General features: G+C 39.0%; 2 protein-coding genes across 8 annotated transcripts; one reads left to right on the plus strand and one right to left on the minus strand.

Annotated features, from left to right (window-relative positions):
• Nucleotides 1-3067: 3067 nt before the first annotated feature.
• Nucleotides 3068-12310, minus strand: THAP5 (THAP domain containing 5). 5 transcript variants are annotated; one of them, XM_052789004.1, is made up of 4 exons: nt 12161-12291; nt 8377-8535; nt 7997-8186; nt 3068-4585 (listed from the first exon to the last, which is right to left on the minus strand). In XM_052789004.1, the coding sequence occupies exons 3-4, from the start codon at nt 8138-8140 to the stop codon at nt 3617-3619; spliced, it is 1113 nt and encodes a 370-aa protein (XP_052644964.1). In that variant the 5' UTR covers nt 8141-8186; nt 8377-8535; nt 12161-12291; the 3' UTR covers nt 3068-3616. The 5 variants fall into 5 exon arrangements, with proteins under 5 accessions (XP_052644964.1, XP_052644966.1, XP_052644965.1 ...); XM_052789006.1 differs by lacking the exon at nt 8377-8535 and adding an exon at nt 10299-10363 and having other exon boundaries at nt 12161-12264; XM_052789005.1 differs by having other exon boundaries at nt 8377-8538; nt 12161-12222.
• A 157-nt stretch (nt 12311-12467) lies between these two features.
• On the plus strand, nt 12468-22727 carry DNAJB9 (DnaJ heat shock protein family (Hsp40) member B9). 3 transcript variants are annotated; one of them, XM_052789010.1, is made up of 4 exons: nt 12628-12705; nt 16555-16662; nt 16971-17198; nt 18955-22727. In XM_052789010.1, the coding sequence occupies exons 3-4, from the start codon at nt 16982-16984 to the stop codon at nt 19383-19385; spliced, it is 648 nt and encodes a 215-aa protein (XP_052644970.1). In that variant the 5' UTR covers nt 12628-12705; nt 16555-16662; nt 16971-16981; the 3' UTR covers nt 19386-22727. The 3 variants fall into 3 exon arrangements, with proteins under 3 accessions (XP_052644968.1, XP_052644969.1, XP_052644970.1); XM_052789008.1 differs by lacking the exons at nt 12628-12705; nt 16555-16662 and adding an exon at nt 12468-12598; XM_052789009.1 differs by lacking the exon at nt 16555-16662 and having other exon boundaries at nt 12607-12705.
• The last annotated feature ends 421 nt before the right edge of the window (nt 22728-23148 follow it).

A 23148-nucleotide genomic window follows, 5' to 3' on the forward strand; every position in this document is an offset into this window, starting at 1 on the left:
TACTTGTTAGTCTGATAGAAAGAAAAAATCCCCCGTAGCTGGCACTACATTCAGAATGAGTTAAATAAAACTTCACACTCCACCTTGTAAATATGGAAAACCAGGGGAAATGGGCACCAGTTTATTCTAGGTGGAACTACACTGCTTGTAGATAAGCTTAATAGAATTGGTGGAATTTAAATTAATTTTTAGGAGAAAGCCAAATGCCAAATTCCTACAGTAGCCAGCGGACAGTGGAAAAGAAATACAGCTTAACATTTCAAGAGGTGAATTAAGAAAACAGCCCACATCTGCTAAATCTGTAATGTGTGGAAGTAATTAATTATATCATTGGAAACAGGCAGTCAAAAGTTAAAAAAAATGTTGATGCAAATGCAAAATTATTGGAAAGATAAATAAGAACATTTAACTTGGATGAAGATAAGCCTGATTGATACATTCCAGAAGGAATGATGATTTGATGTACTACTATGATGCTGGGCTGCAACTGCACAAAGGCAGTTTCTATTGGATCCCAGGTAATAATATAGCACCTTCAAGAGTTCCTAAGTTTAGTGAAATGTAATTGTGTGCAAAGGCTGTACAGCTTTATGGTTAGGAAACACTGAAAACAACACATACATGTAGCGTCTAATTCAGTGGTGTGTGGCAATTTCCAACATGGTGTTTTTCCTTCCTCATAATAATTAGCCCAAGTAATTCTGTGTCAGTGTATCATTGAAGCAAAGGACCTAGTTGTATTTTCCTCTAAGCAACAACAGCCAGCCATAATACTAAATATTTTAAAATGAATACAAAAGGTGGCTGCCCAAAATATTTTATTGGAATCAATTTGCAAGAGTCCTTTACAAAACACAGCATTGATTCTGGTCTACCTTCAAACTGCTTTGTGGAGTTTCAGTCTTTTCATTGCTACAAGACTGGTCCTGAGAAAGGCTTCATACAAAATCATCTTGTTTTCAGGCAACCTCTGGCTTCTTTTTGAAGTTGGTGATGCTGTCTGCTGCAGAAACCATGAACCTGGATGGGATGGACACACTATGATCTGACACAATCACGTGTCAAATTTACTATTAAGAAAAACTGGTAAATTTAAACCTAAAGTTGTAAAGCTCTACTTGAAAACACCAGGTTAATAAACTATCATATTATTTAACATCTATCATTAGACACCTTTGCTTAACAGCTGTAATACCCTGCCTAGCAATAGAGTAGGGGTTACTTTAGGCAGCAGTTAGGCAATAGGCTTAGGTGAGAAGAGCTAATTGTAGGCCTTAATAATGACCTATTTGGCACAAAAAAGCTGTGTGTAAAGAAAGGCAGTCAGCCTGTTACGTCCACCCTAGGCCCATTGGACCAAATCACCCTATAGCAGCGAAATTTGTAGACTTAGTTACAGGCTCGTAGAGTTTCCGAGTTTTTCTGCTACAGTCCCAAGAAACTCCATAAAAGAGGAAAACTGAGCATTTGTTTTTCCCCAGGTTTAAAGACACTTATGTCACAAATAACATTCTCAATTTTAATACTGGAAACTGTTTGTAAAGGCAAAAATATATCAGAAATTTAAATACCATGTTAAATTCCCCCATATTTCTTCAGGAATAGAGCTTTGCTGAGGCAACAGCTTAAAGTGTTGTAACTTTTGCCATCTCCGAGCTCTCATTGCCATCGAAGATCTACAGCAGACTTTTGAACTGGTAAGTCTTAAAATACAGTGTTAGTAGGAGATTTGTAGCGACATTCATGACATTTCTAAAATTGCCAAATCATTTAGCAATTTCAATTTTGTAAATCACTTTGAAAGATCTTACTTTATAAAAAATTACAAAATTTACAATTCAGAGAGGCCACCTGGACAACCTTCGCAAGATTTGACCCTGTATAGCAGCAATGTTTCTAGAGGATACAGGACAACCCCTTGAAGGCAGAACAGCCGTGTTCTTTCGTTACCAGGACAGCGCTCTGTGATCAGAGGAAAAAAAAAAGAGTGAGGCCCTGTAAATAATTCATATTGTAACTGACCTTTATCTTCTTCAGGAATTTTCCCAAGCATATTCTGTGCTTAGAGCCTGAAAGAAGTTAACAAGTTGAAGGACAGAACAGGCCTATTACAGTGGTTACTGATACAGACTAACCTCTTGCAGCACTGTGCTTTAGCAGACCAATTTCTAGGCAGCTACTCTGTGAGTTCCAAAAATTTTCTGAAATTTGACTAGTTTGCAATGTGTTATCTAGTTGGAGGCCAGCTTTGTAATTAGCATTGCTTCATCCTCAACTCCTTATCAAGATTCCCAGAACAGTTTAGAATGTTCTCTATCAGACACACAGGTAACAAACTGCAAAAGAACCCATTTGCTCCAGTCCCGCACTGAACTGGTGGTGGTGGTGGTGGTGACACACTTTTGAATAAAGGAAAATACATTCAAGTCTCTCAAGTAATCTAATCATTGTAGAACAGACTAGACTAGAATGGTTCAGTTGAAAGGGACCTACAGTGATCATCTAGTCGACTGCAATGTACAGTTGGACTAGATCATCTAATACTAGTTCACTGTACTAGATTGTACAGTGAACTCCAGATCTAAGGGGTGGCACGCAGACAGAATAAGCAGAAAGTATTTAAGCAAATTAATTTCCCTCAAAATGAATGGTCAGTATCTTTCTACTGTAGTGGTATCCTGTGCACTAGGAAGAGTTAATAAAAATCAATACAGGGCAGCAGATTTCTAGTCTTGTAAATCCATTTCTTGAAGACTACGATACAGAAGAATAATGAGCCATATTCTGCTACTTTCACTAGCAATTTTCTCTGCAAAGCATTGTTGTCTTCAGTGTATTATTAAGGCTATATGCATTACCCAGCTATAGACTGTAAGAGGATCAATACTGATCAGATAGCGCTCACTGAGTAGTTCAAGCTTTCCCTTTTACTAACCAGCAAAAATATCACTATTTAAGATGGTTCTTTCCATTTGAGCTGAATCATCCAAAAAAAGAGATGGACCTGTTCACTGTAACAATAGTCTTGAAGAATTTTTGTTTCTAGAAGTAAATGAAAGGAAACACCTTTTACTGCAGAAACAATTTTAATCAGATCAAAGTGTACAAAAAACTATCAATCAGAACAAATGTTAGATGAACAGAAGACTAAAGAGTAATTGTGGCCTCACTGGACAATGTGTATTACATACCACCTTACTCATTTGAAAGAGAATTGGGACACCACTTTGTTTTTTTTAAACAACAGTTTTATAATTGTCCATCCTACATGCTTATTCTGTCCGTTCTACTGTTGCCCCAAATGCAGGAGTTGCACGTTTCAGAGGAGCCTGCAGCTAGAAAGGTTTAACTTATCTTTATTGATTCAATTCATATACTTTTTAACAAAACTTTAACAGGTTTAATTTTTTTTTTAAAGCTTACTTGCAAGTCACGTTTTATAGGCAATACTCTACCACCTAGCTTTGGTAGTGGTTGACGTAACATTTTAAAGAATATTTGCTATTCACACAATTTGCATTAGATATTTAAAATACCATGACTGAAACAAAAGTTAATTCGTCCAAAAGGACAGTCAGAGGCTAAAAAGATACTTTAGAACAATAATCAAAAGCCTTTACTGTATCATAGTCACTTCAAGTGTTGTAAAGCAGTTTTCTACAATCTTCAGCTTCTCTTCAGAAAGCAGGTTTTCTTGCTTCAATTGTCCAATGAGAGCTTCCAAGGACCTGAGTCTCCCCAAAGTTTTTATCTCCTGCATTTCAAGTAGAGTTATTTTGGAGTGGAGCTTTGAAATTTTTTGCCAAAGGTGATCTCTGTCTATGTCTTGTTTGCAGTATGAATGCTCAGTTTGCAATACTTCACTTCCACCATATGCATTCATATACACAGATTGATCTGTTTCTGTCTCCTCTGTGTCAAGAAACTCTTGCTTAATAGGCAGGAAAGAACTATTTACTATTTCAGGCGCTTCTGAACTCTCGGCTGGCACAATAATAGCAATGACAGATTCTTCACTTCCACTGAACTGTTCAATCGTTTGTGTGACTGTACTCAGTAAAACTGCATTTTCACTTGTTGGCTGTACTTCAACAGAGCAGCCTACAACATGAGAGTTAGGATTTTCAATTGCATAGTCAGTAATTGAACCTAAAGCATTTTTCAGTTTCAGAGATGAATTCAAGTAGTCAGGGTCAGTAAATTGCAAGATTGTAGCGGTACAACCTACTGGATCCTCTGCAGAAGTATGAGCACTGGTAGATTCCATGCTTTGGACTGCTGCTGCCATTAAAACAGGATTAGGTTGATGTATATGCTGCTTAGATGAATTATCAAGAACAACACTGTCTGCCTGAAAGTCTTCTCCATTTTGAAGTTGCAGTTTTTGAATTTGTAAAGGTTTACTCAATGCAGTTGAGCAAACTACTTCTGCTTTTTCACCTACATTTTCTGCAACTACAGGATTTTTCTTTGGCGTACAAGGTTCAAGTGATACATGTGCTTTCTCTGACACTACATTTGTATTTGTTTCTTCTGCGTCTTCTCTCTCAATCTCTTGTGAGCTGTTCTGAGAAGAATCTTTTTCCTGGAGGAAAAAAAAAACCAACACCAACCACCTTGTAACTAGGAAATCACTTGAGCATAAAAAAATTGGGCAAATCTCATTCTATACCATGGTACTGCATAAAGAGCAATTTAGATGAGCGCTGTTTAAAAATTACACCAGAGACCTGAAAATTCATATAAGCATCTTCCATAACTTTGCTTCAGGTCCTAAATGTTAAAATACTATTTTAAAGCTCTAAAGGCAATAATACTTTTTTTTTTTCTTTTTGAAACTCTACGGAACTTTACTGATCTACACGAGTCATCATAATTTTAGAAGGACTTGAAGAGAAGTGGCTACACTGTCTGACAAAGACTGGCTAGCACCTCCTATTACCACTTGAAACATTGTATTATATATATATATATATTAAATACACACAGTAGAAGATTTTTGCATTAAAGATGCAACAAAGTTGGTTTAGAAAGATACAGCAAATTTTTAGTCATGTGGTCTACCCCAAAGAGAATTTAACAACAACAACAAAAGATTATGAACACAGGCTTGCAGAATAGTGAAACATATTCATGCACAATCACATAGTCTGATTTTTAAACAAGCAATTCAATCCTGACAACTAAAGTTCGCAATTCATAAAAATGGAGAACTTTTTTTTGGATGGATAGAAGTCTTAGCAGAAGGATACAATTTTAACAAGACTTCAAACAGAAGCTGGTACTGAAAGAGGGACAATTTGAAGCTTATCCTTTTTTAGCCACCTTTTTTTCCCTTCGTCCACATAAACTACATCACCACATAATTAGATTTAAGATCTGTATCCAAACAAGCTTTTTAGTATGTCAGTCAGTGAAACAAAGATACACTAATAGTGAGTGTCTTATTTTTTTCTAGTAGGTTTGATTATGAAGAGACCAAGCTGCAGAACTTGTGTGAGGCCTGTGGACTAAAAAACAAAACCAAAAATGCCCAGAACAAAAAGACCAGAACGAGAAGCAACTTTAACTTTGCTAACTAAATATAGGCCAGGCAAAAAAAAACTGGGGGGGGGGGGGGGGGAGAAGGGGGCGGGGGGAGGGAAAATCCGGGCTGAAAAAACAGATGATCATAGAAAAGATAATTTCGAAGTGTATGTTCATAGGAGTACGTCAGTAGTCTGAAGTATCCTAAATACATTAAACTTTGTAATTCAATTTTACATGAAACTTCAGTTTTAAAAGGACTGAAAAATGTATACAAAAATAGAATTCATTTGGTTACCTTTATCTTTTCAAAGGTGATACTTAACATCACATCAGTCTTAGGGATTTTGAGAGAATGAAGTATTTCCCTTTGTTCTACCAGCAGCTGAAAAAGGCCTTCTCAGAGTAAATCTTTTAACTAGATGAATCTCTTATGAAATAAATTAGGAAAATGTCCCCCAAAACCTTGCCTATCAGAACTGCCATTAAGGCTGAAGGAAAGGCACCGAAAACACCTCTCAGGATAGAGCTGCTTGAAGACAGACCTTTACTTTCATTGAAAAGCCTCCTCATCCATCGGTCCCTGCCCTCACACTCTTCAAAATAAAAATCCTTGCAAACTGATGTAGAATGGTTACAGATATTGAAACACAGGCAACTAACATTGTTCTTGAGACACAAATATTCTTTATTTAGAAGAAGAAATAATATGAAAAGTTTCCTGAAGAATCATTAAGCATTTCTGGGAAGATATCCTTCGCTTGCTCTGTAATACATAAAGCAAGGTAGTGGAGAACAATATGCAAATATTGCAACTCTTCGCTCTCAGTTTTCCAAACCAAGGGTTTATAGCCAAATGTTGAAAGGCAGCTTGGGATCTTAGCTCCTTATTCCTCTACATAAACTCAGGAACACACAAATTAGGGATTCTCCCCCAGAATAAGGAGAGCTCTTTCCCATGTCTTCGTGAATATACAGTCTATGTAGAAAATTTGGGTTTGGGGCAACTACAGAACCAACAGCCAAGTTAATGGATATTGTTGATTTGTTGAGGTAGTCACTGACATGATATGTCTTGATGCTTAGAAAAGTGCAGTCAGAAGCGTGAGATTAAAAAAAAATAATGCCAGAGAGAGAAGTAAGACCCCAGGAAAGCAAGTTCACAGTATCACAGATACATAGAACTGGCATCTCTTTTCTTTTGATAGCAGGGAAGTGATGGATACATTGAAAGGAAGCATAGAATATTCTTTTTCCAAACTGGATAAATCTATCTGGGATTTCCCAGGTATACATTGCTGATGCAAAAATAATTTAGAGAAGCTATTGGTATGTTCTTGGTAACACTACTACATAAAAAGTTTGTTACTTTCATAACTCTGCTTTGTAGGTGTACTATGACTGGTCTATGGTCACATGCAAAACAAAAGAGAATGAAGAGATGGGGAAAAGCCAACTTTTCTTGGGGGTGAAATCACAGTTTATCTGTAATTGTACAGAAGCACAGGGCAGCAAAGTCCAGTTCCAAAGCTAGGGCTCCCTGTTACAATAACGGCACAGGGAATTCAGGGATATATCGAAGCGGGGGCGGGGGGGTTGGAAGGAAAGATATTTATTAAGTTCCTACTGCCATACATTGCAAGATTTTCTATTTTTGTATTTGAGAGATTTATCAAGATTGCTTGTCACTCTACAGAGCCAAAAGCAGTCTGGACAACACTTGCAGCTATTCAAGAAGACAGAACTTCATGACTAAAAATAAATTGTTTTGTAAAATTAATTAGCCACACATCTCAGTTTCAGCAATTTAGCCTTAATTCCAGTCCTTCCATTTCTCCCACCTCCAACATGATGATCCAGAGGAAGATAGTTATGTGCCAGAAGAGAACTAGCATAGCTTTGATCAAGAGTAGGTGCCTGTGTAGCACAGTATTTTTATGTAACCAATAGTACAACTCTGTGAAAGACAGAAAGATGGAATAACCTTTGTGGCATATCTTCAGCAGCCTACACTCCTGAGCTCTTAGGTGTTAGAGAGCTTAGGGACAGGAAAGAGAAATGCGTAGTTTGAAAATAACACATTCCAAAGCCAGTATTTATGTACAGTTAATAAAATGCCTTAAAAGAACATTAATATTTTAATTAAGAGTACTTGCACAGGAAAAAATATTTAGAATCATAATATTCTCATAGGAAATTTATTTTCCTATGGGAAATTTCCTACAGGAAATGCTTCTGTAGTTTCCAGTTAAAAAAGATATTGAACCTCCAGTCAAAGTTGTTCTTCCTTTACACTATAGAATCACATATTTGTTTTGTGTCAGTGCTGGCTGTTGACAAAATGTTTTGATGGACAGGAATTCTATTTTTAAAATAAAATACAAATATATTACAGATAATTAGAACACCTGTATTATATCAACAGTTGGTTAGCTTTGTACTACAATAAAAAAAGATAGGAATACATTACCTCATCATTTGGGGAAGAGAAAATTGTTGGTACAGCAGTATGTTTCAAGTATCGTATACCCCATCGCACATCAAGGGAGTCGGGGGTAAAATGATCACTGCATAGGAGCTGGTGCTTGCTTGGAGTCCATGCATCTCGTTTCATATTCCGCAACCATTTCTCAAGTCTCTCTTTATCATGAAGTGGAAATCTTTTTTAAAGCAGTTGAAAAAACAAACAAAAACACAAACAAAAAACCTGTTATTTTTTTTCTTTCTTTCTTCTTTTTAAATAAAGAATATCTCATTATTGCTTACAAGGTAGTCTTTCCTTACAAAAAGATTAAAATAATAATTTTTTAAAAATTTTAAATATTAAATGCTAATCAGGATGTCACTTACATGTTAATCCAATAATTATCCAAATTTTTTCTAGCTGGATGTTTGCTCCAGAGTTCAGCAGCAGAATTTCTGTTGATTTCTGCTAGCCGAGGGTTTCAGAACCCATGGGCAAGAAGTTTTGAAAGGTTTGATCCTGCAGCACTTGCTCAGAAAGTAGTTCTACTGAAGTGAGACGAGATAGATACTCTGACTTCACTTAAAAAAAGTTACGTCTGGCCCTCATTTTAGAAATAGTATTTGTGAGGCTTTTCTGTCTTACTAGACACAACGAGGAACAAACCCTTTTATTACTACTTTTTGTTTAACAGAGTACCTATTAATATATGTCATACTTCAGATTATCAGATAATTTGGAAATGTGACTATTTCCAGTGCAGGATTTAAATTTTGTTCAAAAAGCAAATACGCACAAATGCAAAGCATTTCTGTATTTTGTGTTTCAGCAATTAAGCCTTCTTCCAGTGTTGAGAGCCCACACAATATTATGTAATCCATAACTAACTTTTCAACCATCTAACCTAATTGAAAAGGAAAATGAAGAGTATACATGTTCACAGAAAAAAAATAAATTGATTTTGAAAATATATGCAAACGGTCAGACAAATTACATGGGAAAGAACTAAATTAAAAGAAAGTAGGCAAAGATATGTAATTTACCTAATTAATCGCAATACACAAATTAAAGGGAAATTAAAGGCTCATTATGATGCATGTACAGTCAAGCAGTTATGGCAATGGTAACGCGAACATTCAGACCACTCTTGGCTCCCATCTCTTACCAGACAGATATCAGGGTATTTTAAATGTGCTTACAGATTTCTCTGGTGCATATCAAGTTTATTTTAACTCTAGCATATAACGACATATGATACATAAACCATAACTTGAATTCTGAGCACTGTAGAATGACTCCTATCAAGAAAACAATATTCCTTAGAATAGTGAGCAATAATAATTAAAAAAGATAAAAATCTATGGTTTTGTGTATATGAAACTGTAAGAGACAGATTCTTGTGGTCATTAAACCTGACCTGATTGTAACTGTAGGATGTAAAAAGTATTAGCTGTTGGCAGTATGATGGACAACGAAACATCCAGAGATGAACTAGTGCCTACAGCCTCTTTACAAGACCCATTTTGTTTTACTTGCTAAACAGAGCATTCCTAACTCCATTTCTCTTCCCTTAGCTCTTTTTTCCTTCTAATTAACAATCAGTTCTTTTGGTTATGCTTATTACCATACGTTTATGGAATGTTAATGCACAAAAAAATTGGTTCTGCGGTGAGGTATTCTCACACAACAGAAGCTGGGGAGAGGGCCTGGAGTGCTGAGTGTCACCTGAATGCTATGAAAGGCACCAGTCAATCAGGCTAGTGCTTGGCAAACCCTAGATCCCACCCTCAAATCCCTGAAGCTGCAGGTTTCCTCCAAAAGCCACACACAGCTACGACTATCTTATGCAGGCCCACAGTGTTCCAAAACGGCAAACTCAAGATGATTTTGAGAGAAAAACACCTGATATCCACAGAGTAAATGTGCATGTCTTCACCCCTTCCCCAATCTTTTGAATTTGTGGCCATTTAAATTTTCAAGTTACCAAGGAAACAGAGCAAGCTTTTCATGTATCTGGCTCTGAGTATCTGCAGGAATGCAAGGAATAATGCTGGCAAGAACGCAATAACTTCTGAAGGACAGGTTAAAGGTTCAGCCTTTTCAAATCCTGCCTACTTAGATCGTGTATGCCCAATACTCATATATTATACAGCATGCCCCATGAGTAACAGAGCTTAGCCTGGGGTGTTACTACATAGGCCCAAAAAAGGCTCTCAGGAAGAGGATGGCTTCTTTCAACTGAAGGTTATGATACCAGTTGCACGCTCTGCAAGAAGGTCTTGAGAACGTTTGCTTCCACTGCCGTTACCTTTGCAACACAGCACTCACTGCTTTCCCCACAGTCAGCCAGCCTCAGATGGGAAACAGAATAATCTGTAGTGAGAGACAATGTCTGATAGCGAAATTTATTACGTTATCTTAAGGGCAACTTTGCCAAAACCTGCTCCTGCTTCAATATGCCCTTGCTTATCAAGGGAACCTGTTCTCTGGTGTAAACAGGACACAAAAAAAGGAAAAAGGAAAGATGAATGGACAGAATTTATTCAGCAACTGCCACCACTGCACAAGTAAGGCAGGTGAAGAAATAAAATAAAGAAGGGCAGTTAGGCCTGCTGAGATTAGGTCACAGTTAAAAAGTTCAGAAGGGGCTCAGACCCAAAACCACAGAGCAGCAGAGGACTTTGGGGTGGTAAGAGGCAAGGGAATAAAACTTGCAATTCCTATCAGTAGTAGCTGCTAATGTAGGGCAAGAGATCTCTATAAACCAAATCTCAGCACCCTTTCTACAGGCCCATGATACTCATAAAGCAGCACAATTCAATGGCTAGATACAACAGCTGTGTTTTTGCAATCATCTTTATACTGACGCCATACATTTGAATCTAAATATGTATCAGCACTCAAAACTTGTTTTGATCATCCATGTAGCACTCACATTCTCTAAAGCAATATAAATAATTTATTTCCCCTCATTTTCATGATTGTTTTATGACGAATCATGTATTAGAGACGTGCCAGGAAAAAGAGCTTTCCTTCAATTTAAACTAAATTCCCTTTCAAAGCAGTCTTCCTACATAGTCTCGCTGATCTTGGAATAACAATGACTACTCAGCAACTGAAACAAAACTTAGAGGTATAAATTTTGCCCAAACAGACTTTGAGACTAGCTGTAGGAATTTATTCTTCAAATTTGTCTTAAATGCTACAAAATTCCTTCTGTTGACAAATGCTTATCATACCTTTATTCAACGGAAATAGATTAATATTTAGTTACCTGCACTGTGCTCCTCTCAGGGTTGAGAAACACTCACCATTCTGGGAGTCAACAGCCATGTAACCGCCACAGTACAGAGGTTACTGCAGGCTGGGATGGCGACCAATCCATCAGGTGGCCGGACAGTACCATGCAGCGACAATAAACTGATTTTTTGGCAACCGAGCTAGTTAGCTTCCAGCTAGCTCAGCTGCCTCCAAACAAACCAGTAATGCCTCTGTTGGCAGCGTAGGCAAGATAATAATTCTAGTGGGAATATTTAATTGTAAAGAATCAATATATGCTTACTGTCCTACTCTGCCAGACCCTTCGCTTAGCCTGCAAGCTGTCAGACACAAGATGCTCGTCTCCTTCACCATTAAGTCCCAGCCTGCAGTAAAGCCTGCCCTGCTGAAACACCCCTGCCCCAAAGGCTGCCAGGCGGGTGAAAACTGGGGTAACCGGGGCCGCTTGGCTCCAACAGCTAAACAACCTCACGATTACAAGCGCAAATTTCATTCCTTAGCCGAACCTCTCCGGTTTTTGCTTCGTGAATGCGGTGCACCTATTCGAGAGCCCTTCGACGCTGCTGCACCTCTCCCCCCCACGCGAGTACCGCTCGCCTTGGCGGGGTGTGTGTGATTAAATACTCAGCCTGTCGAACCTTTCCCCTTCCCCTCTCCCCCAGAGATGAGAGCGTTATTTCCCTCCAGCCTCTCGGGACCCGGCAGGGTTCAAAGGCGACTACCAGCCCCTGCAGTTATTCCCTCGGCCATTTACCCCCCCTCCTCCGGCTCCTGAGGGGCCGCGGCGGGCCTCCCCTCGCTCGGGGCCGGCCCCTTCGGCGTTCGCCATCCCCAGGGCCCGCAGCCCTTACCCAGACCCTCGGCCCTCACCGCCCCCCGCCGGCCACTCACGGGTAGAAGCTCAGCTTGCGCTGGTCCCTGGCGCTTTGGCCCCCTCGGTTCTTGCAGCAGGACGCGGCGCAGTACCGCGGCATGGCGGAGCGGGGCGACCCGGGCGCGGGGCGGAACCATCCGCGCAGCGGCAGCGGGGGCGCGGGGGCGGCAGTCACGGGGACAACGGTCTCCTCCCCCCACCCCTCGCGTCAGGGTTGAAAAGCCCCGCCCAGCGGCGGCGGCGGCTGTTGCAGTAGTACTGGCCATCCACCTGCCTCGCCCCGTGTCACGTGGGGCTGAGCGGCCAATGGCGCAGCGCTTCGTGTAGGAATCGCGGTCTTGGGGAAGGGGAAGGTCTGCGCGAGCGCCGGCGGCGGTGGGGCGGGAGCGGCGAGCGGCGCGCGGGGCGCTGAGGGGCAGCGGCCTCTGTGCTGGCGGCGGCGAGCGAGGGCTGAGGTGAGAGGCGCGGCGGGGACCGGGCCTTCCCCCGACGGCGAGAGGGGCGGCAGCGAAGGGCCTGGGCCGCTGTGGAAGGGCTTGGGGAAGGCGGAGGGGGTGCTGAGGTAGCTGGAGGGAAGGAGGACGCGGAGGGGCCGGAGGGGTTAAGGGGACTGGGGGACGGGGGGTGGGGACGGTGTGGGGTAAGGGGGGGGTGGTGTGTGCGGCGCTGGGACTCGGCCTGGTGGATTTATTTGGCCCTTGAGCTTCTCTGGGCTCTCGCTTCTCGCTAGGCCCATCTGTTGTGGTCTTTCCCAAGCCTGGCCGACTTGGAGGTGGGACAGTGTCGCTTAGTGTCGCTGGTATGATCTGGTACGGCTCTAGCGAGGTTCATTAGGGGTCTGGCTAGGGCGGATGATGCCAGGGGAGGCTCTGTTTCGTTTCCCCGTTCTCCAGAGCAAGATTCAGGAGCCGCCTTCTAGATTTGGCTTTCCGGTCAGTATAGGAAAGGCCAAGGAAAGTACAAGCCCCGGAGTTTGACAGACTTTCCTGTAGCTAGCAGTGGACTAGGAGACTTGCTTACTCATCGGGTTAGTCGTGATATGAGAACCAATGGAGGACTTTGGTAACTTTCTTACTACTAATAAGTCGTTTGCAAAAATAACTATATGACATCAGGATTCCACTGGATAGTGCATCGCACTTCCTGTAACCAGAGCAGTAGTGATGGCTGTGGATTTTCTGAGTATGTGAGATTTTGTGAATATAAGCATTAACCTAAGATCTTTGGTAATTACTTTCAAAGAGGGATGGAATAGGGCATTGGCATTGCAAGATGGAAGTAGCTCCTTATTTTCTGTACGTGACAGATTTTATTCCAGGTGCATCATTCTTAAACATCATTTCATCATGCAGCTATTGATAAATGTTAATAAACTGATAAAGAACTGATTGAGTGTTATCACCTCTGTAATACTTTTCATAAACATCAGGCAGTATACTTCTTATACCAAGCTGAATAGTAGTTGAGATCTGTAACTACTTATCCAACAGAGTTAAATAAAATAATCTGTGTTAATAAAATCTCTAACTTTACTGCTAGATGTACCTAAATAAAATGTGGTTCTTCATAATTGTTAGGAGAGACTGTTTTGTGGCATGAGCTTGCTGTCAAGAAGTACACAGAAGTACACTTAAATTCTGGAATGTGTTTTAAGTAACTACTGTGCATAGCCTGGAAAGTGAAACTTATCTGTCCCTTTTCAATTGAGAAACTGAGGGAGAAGAGACATAAGCAGAATAAGTGTTTAAAAGACTTTATTTTGAAAGGGATTGTAAAAATAGTTAGGGATGGCAGGGCGGAGGTCAGGCATTTAACATCTTAGTTAACTAGCAACACTAAGATGCTGACAGCATATAAAATAGGTATTTTCTAAAAAGTAAATTGAATAATTGATGATGGTGTCTAAATATAAGACTTACTATGTCTTTGTGGTAACCTTATAAGTTTAAAATGCTGCTTATACTGGAGTTTCATTTCTGTTTGATTTTCATTTACGTTTCATTTTATTCTTGTATTTGAGTTTCATTGAGTTGTTCAAGGGCAGCATTAAATCTATTTAAAATATAGTGAAACTTAAGTACTGATTTCTCTTTTTTTTTTTTAAATATGCTTTAGAAATCCAGATAAAACTAGGGGCAGTATAGCATAGAACTGTATTACAGAAATCCTAATGTAAAACTGTAGAAAAAGGAAAACTTAGGTGTAATTCATTATCAGGAATAATAGAAGTTGAGATGGTTAGGCAGAGCAGAAGACTTTAAAGGAGTGACTTCATGTTCTCGGGCTGTGATGAGCTTGGGAGTTATAAAAGAGGATTTGGCTCTTAATGAAGGACTTAAACTGCTCTTTTTGGCTCTTTTTGTGTTTAATAGTAGAAGAAGGGAGGCTAGCCTTAAGAGAATGCAACAGGTGATTATACAAGCACGATGCAGGTGTGGGGACATGAAATAAAATAAAAACAATCTCACATGTGAGATGAAGATGTAAATCTGTATCTGTAAAGCACAAACAGGAAGAAAGCCCCAAAAGTGTGGAAGGATGTACATGTGTGTAGCTCTTAGTGCCCAAGTGGCAAAGTTTCAGTTTAGTGAAGTGGTGAGATAAAATAAGTGGAAAAGCCTTGGAAAGGCTGGTACAAAAAATACGTCTGGTATCATGCATGAAGAATATTGAAAAGAACTGTCTGTTTAGTATCTAAGTACACTGATCAAAATACAATTTGTTTCAACTGCTGCTCCTTAACACTTGATATCATGCAGGCTGCTAGCCAAATAAATGCTTAAGAGGGCATGGGTATGTTAATCTTAGAGCTTTTTGCTCTTGCCTCACAGCATTCATTTTAGCCCCCAACTTACCTGTTAGAAACTGTATTTATTTCCATTTTTGGTGTTTGGGTGTTAATTTTCTCTAGAGGGTATGGGCTTCCTATTAAAGTCTTGATTGTCTTATGTACTTGATATTCAAAGGTTTTGAACTCTGCATGACCAGTGTTTGGGCCACACACCATCTAAAAGTATTCTAACTTTAATGGTACTCAGACTGTGAGGTTAGTTTATTGAACTTTCAGGCAAGTAATACTGTTCAACTCTGAGTTGTACTTAAGGTACGCTCAAATCAGTGTAATCTGGTGAGGGGGACATGTTACTTCTGACATGTTCAGGGCCTTGTTGTGCATTGTGCTGGTTAGGTGACAGCCAGCATTCTGTCTTTGAACAGGCATGTTTCTGTACTCTGTGTTTTAAATATAATGCACAGGCCTAGGAAAAATCATTTGATCTCCTCTCCTGGTAGGAAGAGCTCACCCTGTCCTTCACAAAAAATCATGAAAGATCATGTGGCTACGTGGAACTGATTTTTTCTTATGACTTACTTATGCCACAGCTTTTTCCCTGAGTTCTAGCATCAGTTTGTTTTAAAATGTAACTTTTTGTCAAACACATTGCTGAAAAAGAGTTAAACTTTTAATTATTATTGAAGCTGCTTGTCTTGTATAGAAGACTTCTTTTTTGAGTTCAGCTCAGACATTGAGAGTTTCATGGGTAAACCTTTATACGCAGTGGTATTTATCAGATGAATTCTTTGATATCAAACATACTTTATTTATAGTACAATTTAATATGAAAGTAAGCTAAGCCCAGCCCACTGTAAAGTAAAGAAAAATGTGCTCTACTTGACTGAACTCGGTACTCTGAGTGGTTTACTCTTTATCATGTTCTTAGGTCAGTTAAATGACCTTCTGAAGGTGAGCATGAGTGTCTAACAGTCTTCCAGCACCTCGCAGTTGATCTCTAGGCCAGTTGTGTTTTCAGGCTCTTACTGTTGCATGAGCTAATCAGTGAATTGGTCTTCCACTTGTTGTGGTTTAACCCCAGCTGGCAATTAAGCACCATGCAGCTGCTTGCTTGTTCCTCCCTGCCTGCCCCCCACCCTGCCCAGTGGGATGGGGGAGATAATTGGGGGTGGCAGGAGGGGGAAGTAAAACTCATAGGTTGCGGTAAAGGCAGTTTAATAGGACAGAAAAGGAAGGGAAAATAATAATAATAATTGAATATACAAAAGTGGTGCATGGTACAGTTGTTCGCCACCTGCTGACTGATGCCCAGCTAATCCCCAAGCTGTGGTGCCCCCCAGGAACTCCCCTCTAGTTTCTATACTGGGCATGATGTCATATCGTATGGAATACGCCCTTGGTTTGTTTGGGTCATCTGTCCTGGCTGTGTCCCCTCCCAGCTTCTTGTGTACTCACAGCCTCTGCTGGTAGGGCAGTGTGAGAAGCTGAAAAGTCCCTGACTTAGTTCTTCCTAAGCAGTGTTTGTACTAAAATATCAGTGTGTTATCAACATTAGCCTCATCCTAAATCTAAAACACAGCCTTATACCAGCTACTAAGAAGGAAGTTAACTTTATTCCAGCTGAAACCAGGACGCCAGTACTGAGTGGGTTTTTGCAACCTCTGCTTTAATTTAGAGCTGCTGTGTTTATGGTCCTAGAACTCAAGGGTTGGTTTAAAGCTAGTTAAGGTATGCCAGCATGAACTGTTTGATACAGTGAAACATATTGTATGTGTACTTAACAGCTCTGTAGGAGAATGTATGGTTAAGGATACACTGAAGTGTGCTTGTGATGCATGTGAAATGTGAATTCACAGTGTTTTCATTTACATATTCTGTGATTATGAAACTAGGGGAATGGAGTTTGACATGCACGTCTGTCACTGAGTGATTCCTGAAATGCACAGGTCTTCCTCTTCCAGCTTATAGCTGTACCTTTAAGTTGTTGCAGAAACTAAAATAACTTGTTCTTCAAGTATATTTCTTCTTCTTTCTAGGAACCAGAGAAATGGCAACTACGCAATCTGTCTTCACATTTGCTCTCTGCATTTTAATGATAACTGAATTAATACTGGCTACAGAGAGCTATTATGATATCTTAGGAGTACCAAAAAATGCATCTGACCGCCAGATCAAGAAGGCGTTTCACAAGCTGGCTATGAAATACCACCCAGACAAAAATAAGAGTCCTGGTGCAGAAGCAAAATTTAGAGAAATTGCTGAAGGTAATATATGCTAACCTTAGTCTTAATAATTTAATACATGGCTTATATCTGTGAGCAGATGTGGTTACTTAGGTGTGCTCTGTTTTTGCTGAGTAAGAGGTAAAAAGATTTTTTTCTTAATTCTGTTCCTGTGTGTCAAATGTCCAATATCAGTATCTGGCTTGTTTCTGTGTCCTTGTACGTAGGCAGGCCTTTTACACAGTTTATGCATTCCTGCTTATTAGGCTTTTTGGCTTATACCTCTTGTCACAAAAACATACTTGGCAGTAGGACAACTTTAGCCCTAGGAGGTTAATTCTTATCTTTTGATCTGTCTAGTAAGATCCAGCTCAGGATTACTAGGGCTTCAGGGGGACCTAACAGCAACCTTCCAGTAACTATGGGGAGATTATCAAAAAAACACAGCAAAGTGGTTCGTGGTGGGGGTACAAGAGGTTCAGAGTGGTTATAAGGAAAAACTTCTTCATCTTGAGGATAGGCCGGTGTTGGAACAGGTTGCTTAGAGAGGTTGTGAGGTCTCCAACCTTGGAGATTCTTCAGGAATGAGTGGATAAAGCCCTGAATAACCTAGTCTGATCTCATAACTGACCCTGCTTTGAGGAGGAGGTTACAGTAGAGACCTTCTGAGGTCACTTCCAACCCGAGTTACCCTGTGGTCCTAGGAATACACCATTCATAAGTGTTTTGTGATAAAATATAATCGTGGAAGTGGATAATCAAGAATAGAAAAAGGCTTGCTGAAAAATCAGGTGTTCCCACTTCTGATCCCCATAGACTCTATTATAGCATCCATCTGTGTAGTTCTAACTAAGCTAGCAAGAGATTTCTGGGTTTTACCTTCTTGTCTGCAGAAAAATTCTTTTGAAAGAAAGGTAGTCATTAATATAGTGAAAGGGAGGGACAGTCTTGTTAGATACTTACTGTAGTTGTTAGCACCTATTGCAGGAGGAATTGGGAACTCTTAAGTAAGTGTTGAAGTATATAGAATAGTTGCAAGCCTTTGACAGATAAGAAAATGGAAGCGTTTAAAATACTTAATGTTTCAGAATAGGTATATTATCTGTCAGAGTTTCTGCCTTGGAACACCAGTAGCTGTAGTTGTAGACCAAAGATCAGATGGAAACCTAATTTCATTTCAGATATATCCAGTCACAAAATCTAGATTTATTGTTGAACTTTTGAAAAACCAAGAACTTGGACACAGGGGAAACTAATTCCCTTTATGTTCTTGATGTTTATCTTGTTGCTTAGTTGTAACTGCAGTCTAGCTAGAACCTGCTGGCTGGCAAGTAGTTTTGCAGACACTGCACTGTGTTACTGTGATAGGAATGCAGTAGGCAGTTCATTTTGTTAGGTAGTGCTCCTAACTCATCCTCTGTCCTCCAGTCTTTCTGATCACCATATGTCATTGCTATTTTCTTTCAAATATAAACACTAATCTTTATTGCTAGTTAAGCTATGTTGTATTATGTGAATTTAAAATTTTGAGGATATAATCTGTCCTCATAGTATAGCTATATTTATTATTATAAATAAATATTTGTTTTGAAACAGCTTATTTTGGATTGGAAAAAGTTAAACAAATGTTGAGCTTGGTTGGGCTTGCATACTGAATGAAAGTCTTGCTTGAAATTTGTTCTGTTGAGGGAGTGGGAGAAAGCTGTTCTTTGTGTATGGTTTTCTTTTGTTGTTTGGGTTTTTTTTTTAAATGCGAATGTAAATAAACTTTTAAAACTTTTTTTTTAAACGGAAATAGCATATGAAACATTATCAGATGAGAATAAACGAAGAGAATATGATCAGTTTGGCCGTCATGGAGGACAAGGAAATAATGGAAGCCCGTTCCATCAGTCATTTAATTTCAACTTTGATGATCTGTTCAAAGACTTTGACCTCTTTAGTCAAAACTCACGGTCCAAAAAGCACTTTGAAAATCACTTCCGAAGTCATCGGGAAGCTCACAATCGGCAAAGGCGTTCTTTCCAAGAGTTCTCCTTTGGAGGTGGACTGTTTGATGATGTGTTTGAAAATATGGAAAAAATGTTTTCGTTTAGTGACTTTGAAAATGCACACCGGCATGCAGTGCGAACTGATACCAGATTTCATGGATCCAGCAAGCACTGTAGGACTGTCACTCAGAGACGAGGAAACATGGTTACCACATACACAGACTGTTCTGGGCAATAATGTTTCCTTTCTTTTCATCTCTTTTCTTCTTCTTTCAACATCTTCATAATCTTTCTTGGTTTTGTGCTAATACGGAAAAAATTCTTTGAACGGTTTGCTCTAAAAACCACTTAACTGCTATAAAGAAATTGTAGATGAAACCTAATCTTCAGAATAGAAACAACATGCATTTGGGAAGTAGATGTCTCAGTAACTACTTAGAATGGGAGAGAAATAATCTCATGTGACAGAAGAAATTGTGTATTTCAGTTTAGTAAACACTTTCCATAAATCTGAACTTCAACACAAGATATATATTTTTAATTTGAGAAATGTAATATAATTTTTTCATATATGCCAAGTCAGGACTGTTTGAGTTACTGGTGCATGGATTGCAGCAGAGGAGAAACTTTAATTTTGAAGTGCTGCTTTTTTTTATCACATCTTTCCAAGTTTTCACTTGCAGTTTTTACCTCATACAGACTTATTGTGCAAATTGGATAATTTACGCAAACTACCATCAGAAATATGACTCACCTGGATCTTTGTTACTCTGTCCAGCATTGCAAATATATTAATCATAAAACACTTTTTAAAGTTGGAAAATAACAAGAAGGAATATGTTAAGATTGTGCTTCACCTAGGAGAGTGATGTTGGAATTAATTCTATTTCTGAATAGCCTTTCATTGGCCTGTAGAGATCTTGGGATTTGAATAACCCTTGACTTATTTAAGGGATATTCATGTATGTAAGCTTGTGTGCATGCAAGGTCTTTTTTTTTTTTTTTTCTTCTTCCAGAATACAAATATCTCTTTAACGAGGTTTGGAAGAACATACCGAAAACACTCTTGTTTTATGCTTATTATATTACCACGTGTGCGATGTAGTTTCCTTAGCTCAGTTTATTGAACTTAAGTACTCCTCTGTGCTCTTGTGAGCTTAAACAAGATAAGCTTGCCTGTGGATTCCTAGTGTTTCTGGAAGGGCCTAAATAAAAAATAGATAGATTGTGTTTAGATTGACAGATTTATTACCCGTCAGCAGGAATTTTTCAGCGTTGTGATTTGAAAGGTAAATTCTTAGCATAAACACAGAGTAAAACTGAAAATTACAATTGTTGTATTCGTCTAATGCCTTGTGGTGCTGGAATCTGCCAATTAGGACAGTACTAATGGGTATCAATTTCAGCACCATGGAAATCTGTAACCAGTCTAAACTATTTAAAACTAAAAAAAGAAAAAAACCAACCCACAACAAAACCCCTGACTATTTTAACTGATGTCAAGCCAAAAGTTTTGTTTTATTTCTTAACTAGTAATACAGGTTTAGTATATTAAATTGGTTCCCCTTAGTAAGATGACTGGCACCACCCACATATTGCTGTCCCTTCAGAATTGAGATAAGAATTTACCTTTCAGATTGATTGCATGAGCAAAATGAGCATTTTAAACAGCAGTGTTTTAAATAGGCTTTGAATTCTTAAAACCTGTATCAGAAGAGATTTAACCCTTAGCTTCTCGGGTGGATGTTGAAAGCTGCCTATTTGCTGAGTAACTTTAACCTTCCCCTCAAGCGTACGTATTATTGCTTGTTCAGTTTTTGTTCTCTAAATACTTGGAATGGATTGTTGCATTATATTAAGTGCTTTTCCTTTTCCATGTTCTTTATTTATTAATAGACTAATACCTCATATATGGTCTTTATCAAAAGCCAGTAATTTGTGCAACATTATTGGAATGTGCAATATTCTTACAGTAGGAAAAGTGCTGGAGTGAGTGTGTTTGTTATTTCTACCCTTTTTCTGTTTAGAGATTTTTAGTTTCTTCTGTATAATTAATATATGATTCAGCAAAAGTTGTAATTCATGTAGACTTCTGCATTTTTTCTTTAACATACTCCATCAGTCCTGTGTATGAATCAAATTATCTGATTCATATCTTATGGGCATCTAAGTGAACAAATTATGAACTTAAAGTTCTTAATTACTTTCACAGATATCAAGGTATTTTTAGAGGTCATTTCTGTATGCATTTGAGGAGAGTTGTTCACACTGAGAAGACTTTGGAAGGATGTGGCCTTTAGTATTAAATATAAGAGTATTAGTGAATGTCCTTTAGGGATGGTGACTGCTGGAACTTAGAGATGGGAGCCAACTCTAGAAGCAGGATGCAAAGGTAAAATTTTAATGCCTTTCTTAGTCTAGTGAATATTTTCTTAATTAAAAAAAAAATGTGGAAACAGCAGAATGAGTAGTTCTTAAGAGTGGGAGAAGGAATATTTAAAGTTCCTACTAGAACCAAACCACTGCCTTCTCCAAAGGTAGTTTTCTCCAGTTATGAACATGGGTCCATTCCCTAATCCTGAATTACAGGAATAATAGCTAAAATGATCACTAAATTGTAGGAAACACAGCCACCCCCAAAATTTAAGACTGTTTTAAGTGACTGTGTGAGGTCACCATCTTTCAGGCTAAGCTTTTAGGTGAAAATCAAGGGTCCTTGGCTGCTCCTAGGTTAGCTTCTCCTCTTTAAGGATGCTCCAAATGTTATTCATACAAAGTGTACTTGTTTTCCTTAACTCTTCAAAGTCAAAGTGTGAAACCTAATGAAACGGTAGGATTGCTAGTTTTCTAGCTGATAGTACCTTAAAAAGACTTCTGCCTAGTCTATTTTGATCTGATTCCATATTAGTTCTCTTAATTACTTGTCATAGGAAAACCAACAAATACTTCTATTTTTCCTATGGCTTCTCCAAGTGACCTTTCTGCTTGTTTTGGTTGTTGATCCGAGGTGAAATCCAAAGGAGAGCTCATCATTAGTACCGAAGAGTCTTGTGTATTGCTATCCATATGACTTCCTGTGATGGCTATGCTTTGAATAGACTTTAGCTGAAGAAATTCAGGCAGGCTTTCCTCAGCCAGCAGTCTTCAGTTCCATGGCTATCAGAACACAAGCTTGCAAAACATGTGCTTCTCACTTCTTCAGAGCTCTTGCATATTCTTTTCCTATTTTTAGTGTTTGCTTCATGGCAGGCTCTCCAGCGGAAGTCCTGATATAACCTTATGACACCCCCCTACTTCAGAAGTTTCTTAAGTGCCATCTTTGATCTCCATATCTTGTGAAAAGACCCAGGAAAACCTAATTTTTTGTTGTGTGAGGGTGAAAAATACAATTCTTAAGTATTTTTTGAAAGGCATTTATGCATATGTAACTCCATATGGTTGAGTTTCTAAAACTTTACAAAAAAAATAGTGTTTTTTTATGTTTGTTTTTTCCATTATACTTTTGAAACGCAGTATCTAGTGGAGATGAAAGTACTGTAAACTTAATTAGGGTGCCATTACATTAAATGTGTGAAACTTGTTCGTGTGATGTCGTCTTTTTTTTTTTTTTTCTCTCCTTCAAGATGTAGATGGAAGCTAAATTCAAGTGGGTTGTGTGGCACTTGTGTTTTATGGAACACTTTGGCCCCTACATTTTCCCTGAATGGGCTGGTGGGGTTGGCAGGGAGAAGGGCATGGGGTTGAAAGAAATTGACTTAATTTTACCTGGTTTGGTTTTTTTTAGAGATGTTGGGAATTGGTTGGACTTTTTTCTGAGAGGTGGTGGGTAAAGTTTTGGGTTTTGGTATGTCTCAGCAGGCCATTCCTCATTAGAACAGTCTTCCCTGGAACCTAAGCAAATCTGCCATATTAGTAATGCAAAACCAAATTTTGAGGACTAAATGTGTTGGAGACAATGGAAGATATGTGTTATTTTTATGCTGAGCAGAGTGTTTTGTTTT

Source organism: Harpia harpyja, chromosome 6 (assembly GCF_026419915.1).
Source record: "Harpia harpyja isolate bHarHar1 chromosome 6, bHarHar1 primary haplotype, whole genome shotgun sequence".
Classification (NCBI taxonomy): Eukaryota; Metazoa; Chordata; class Aves; order Accipitriformes; family Accipitridae; genus Harpia; species Harpia harpyja.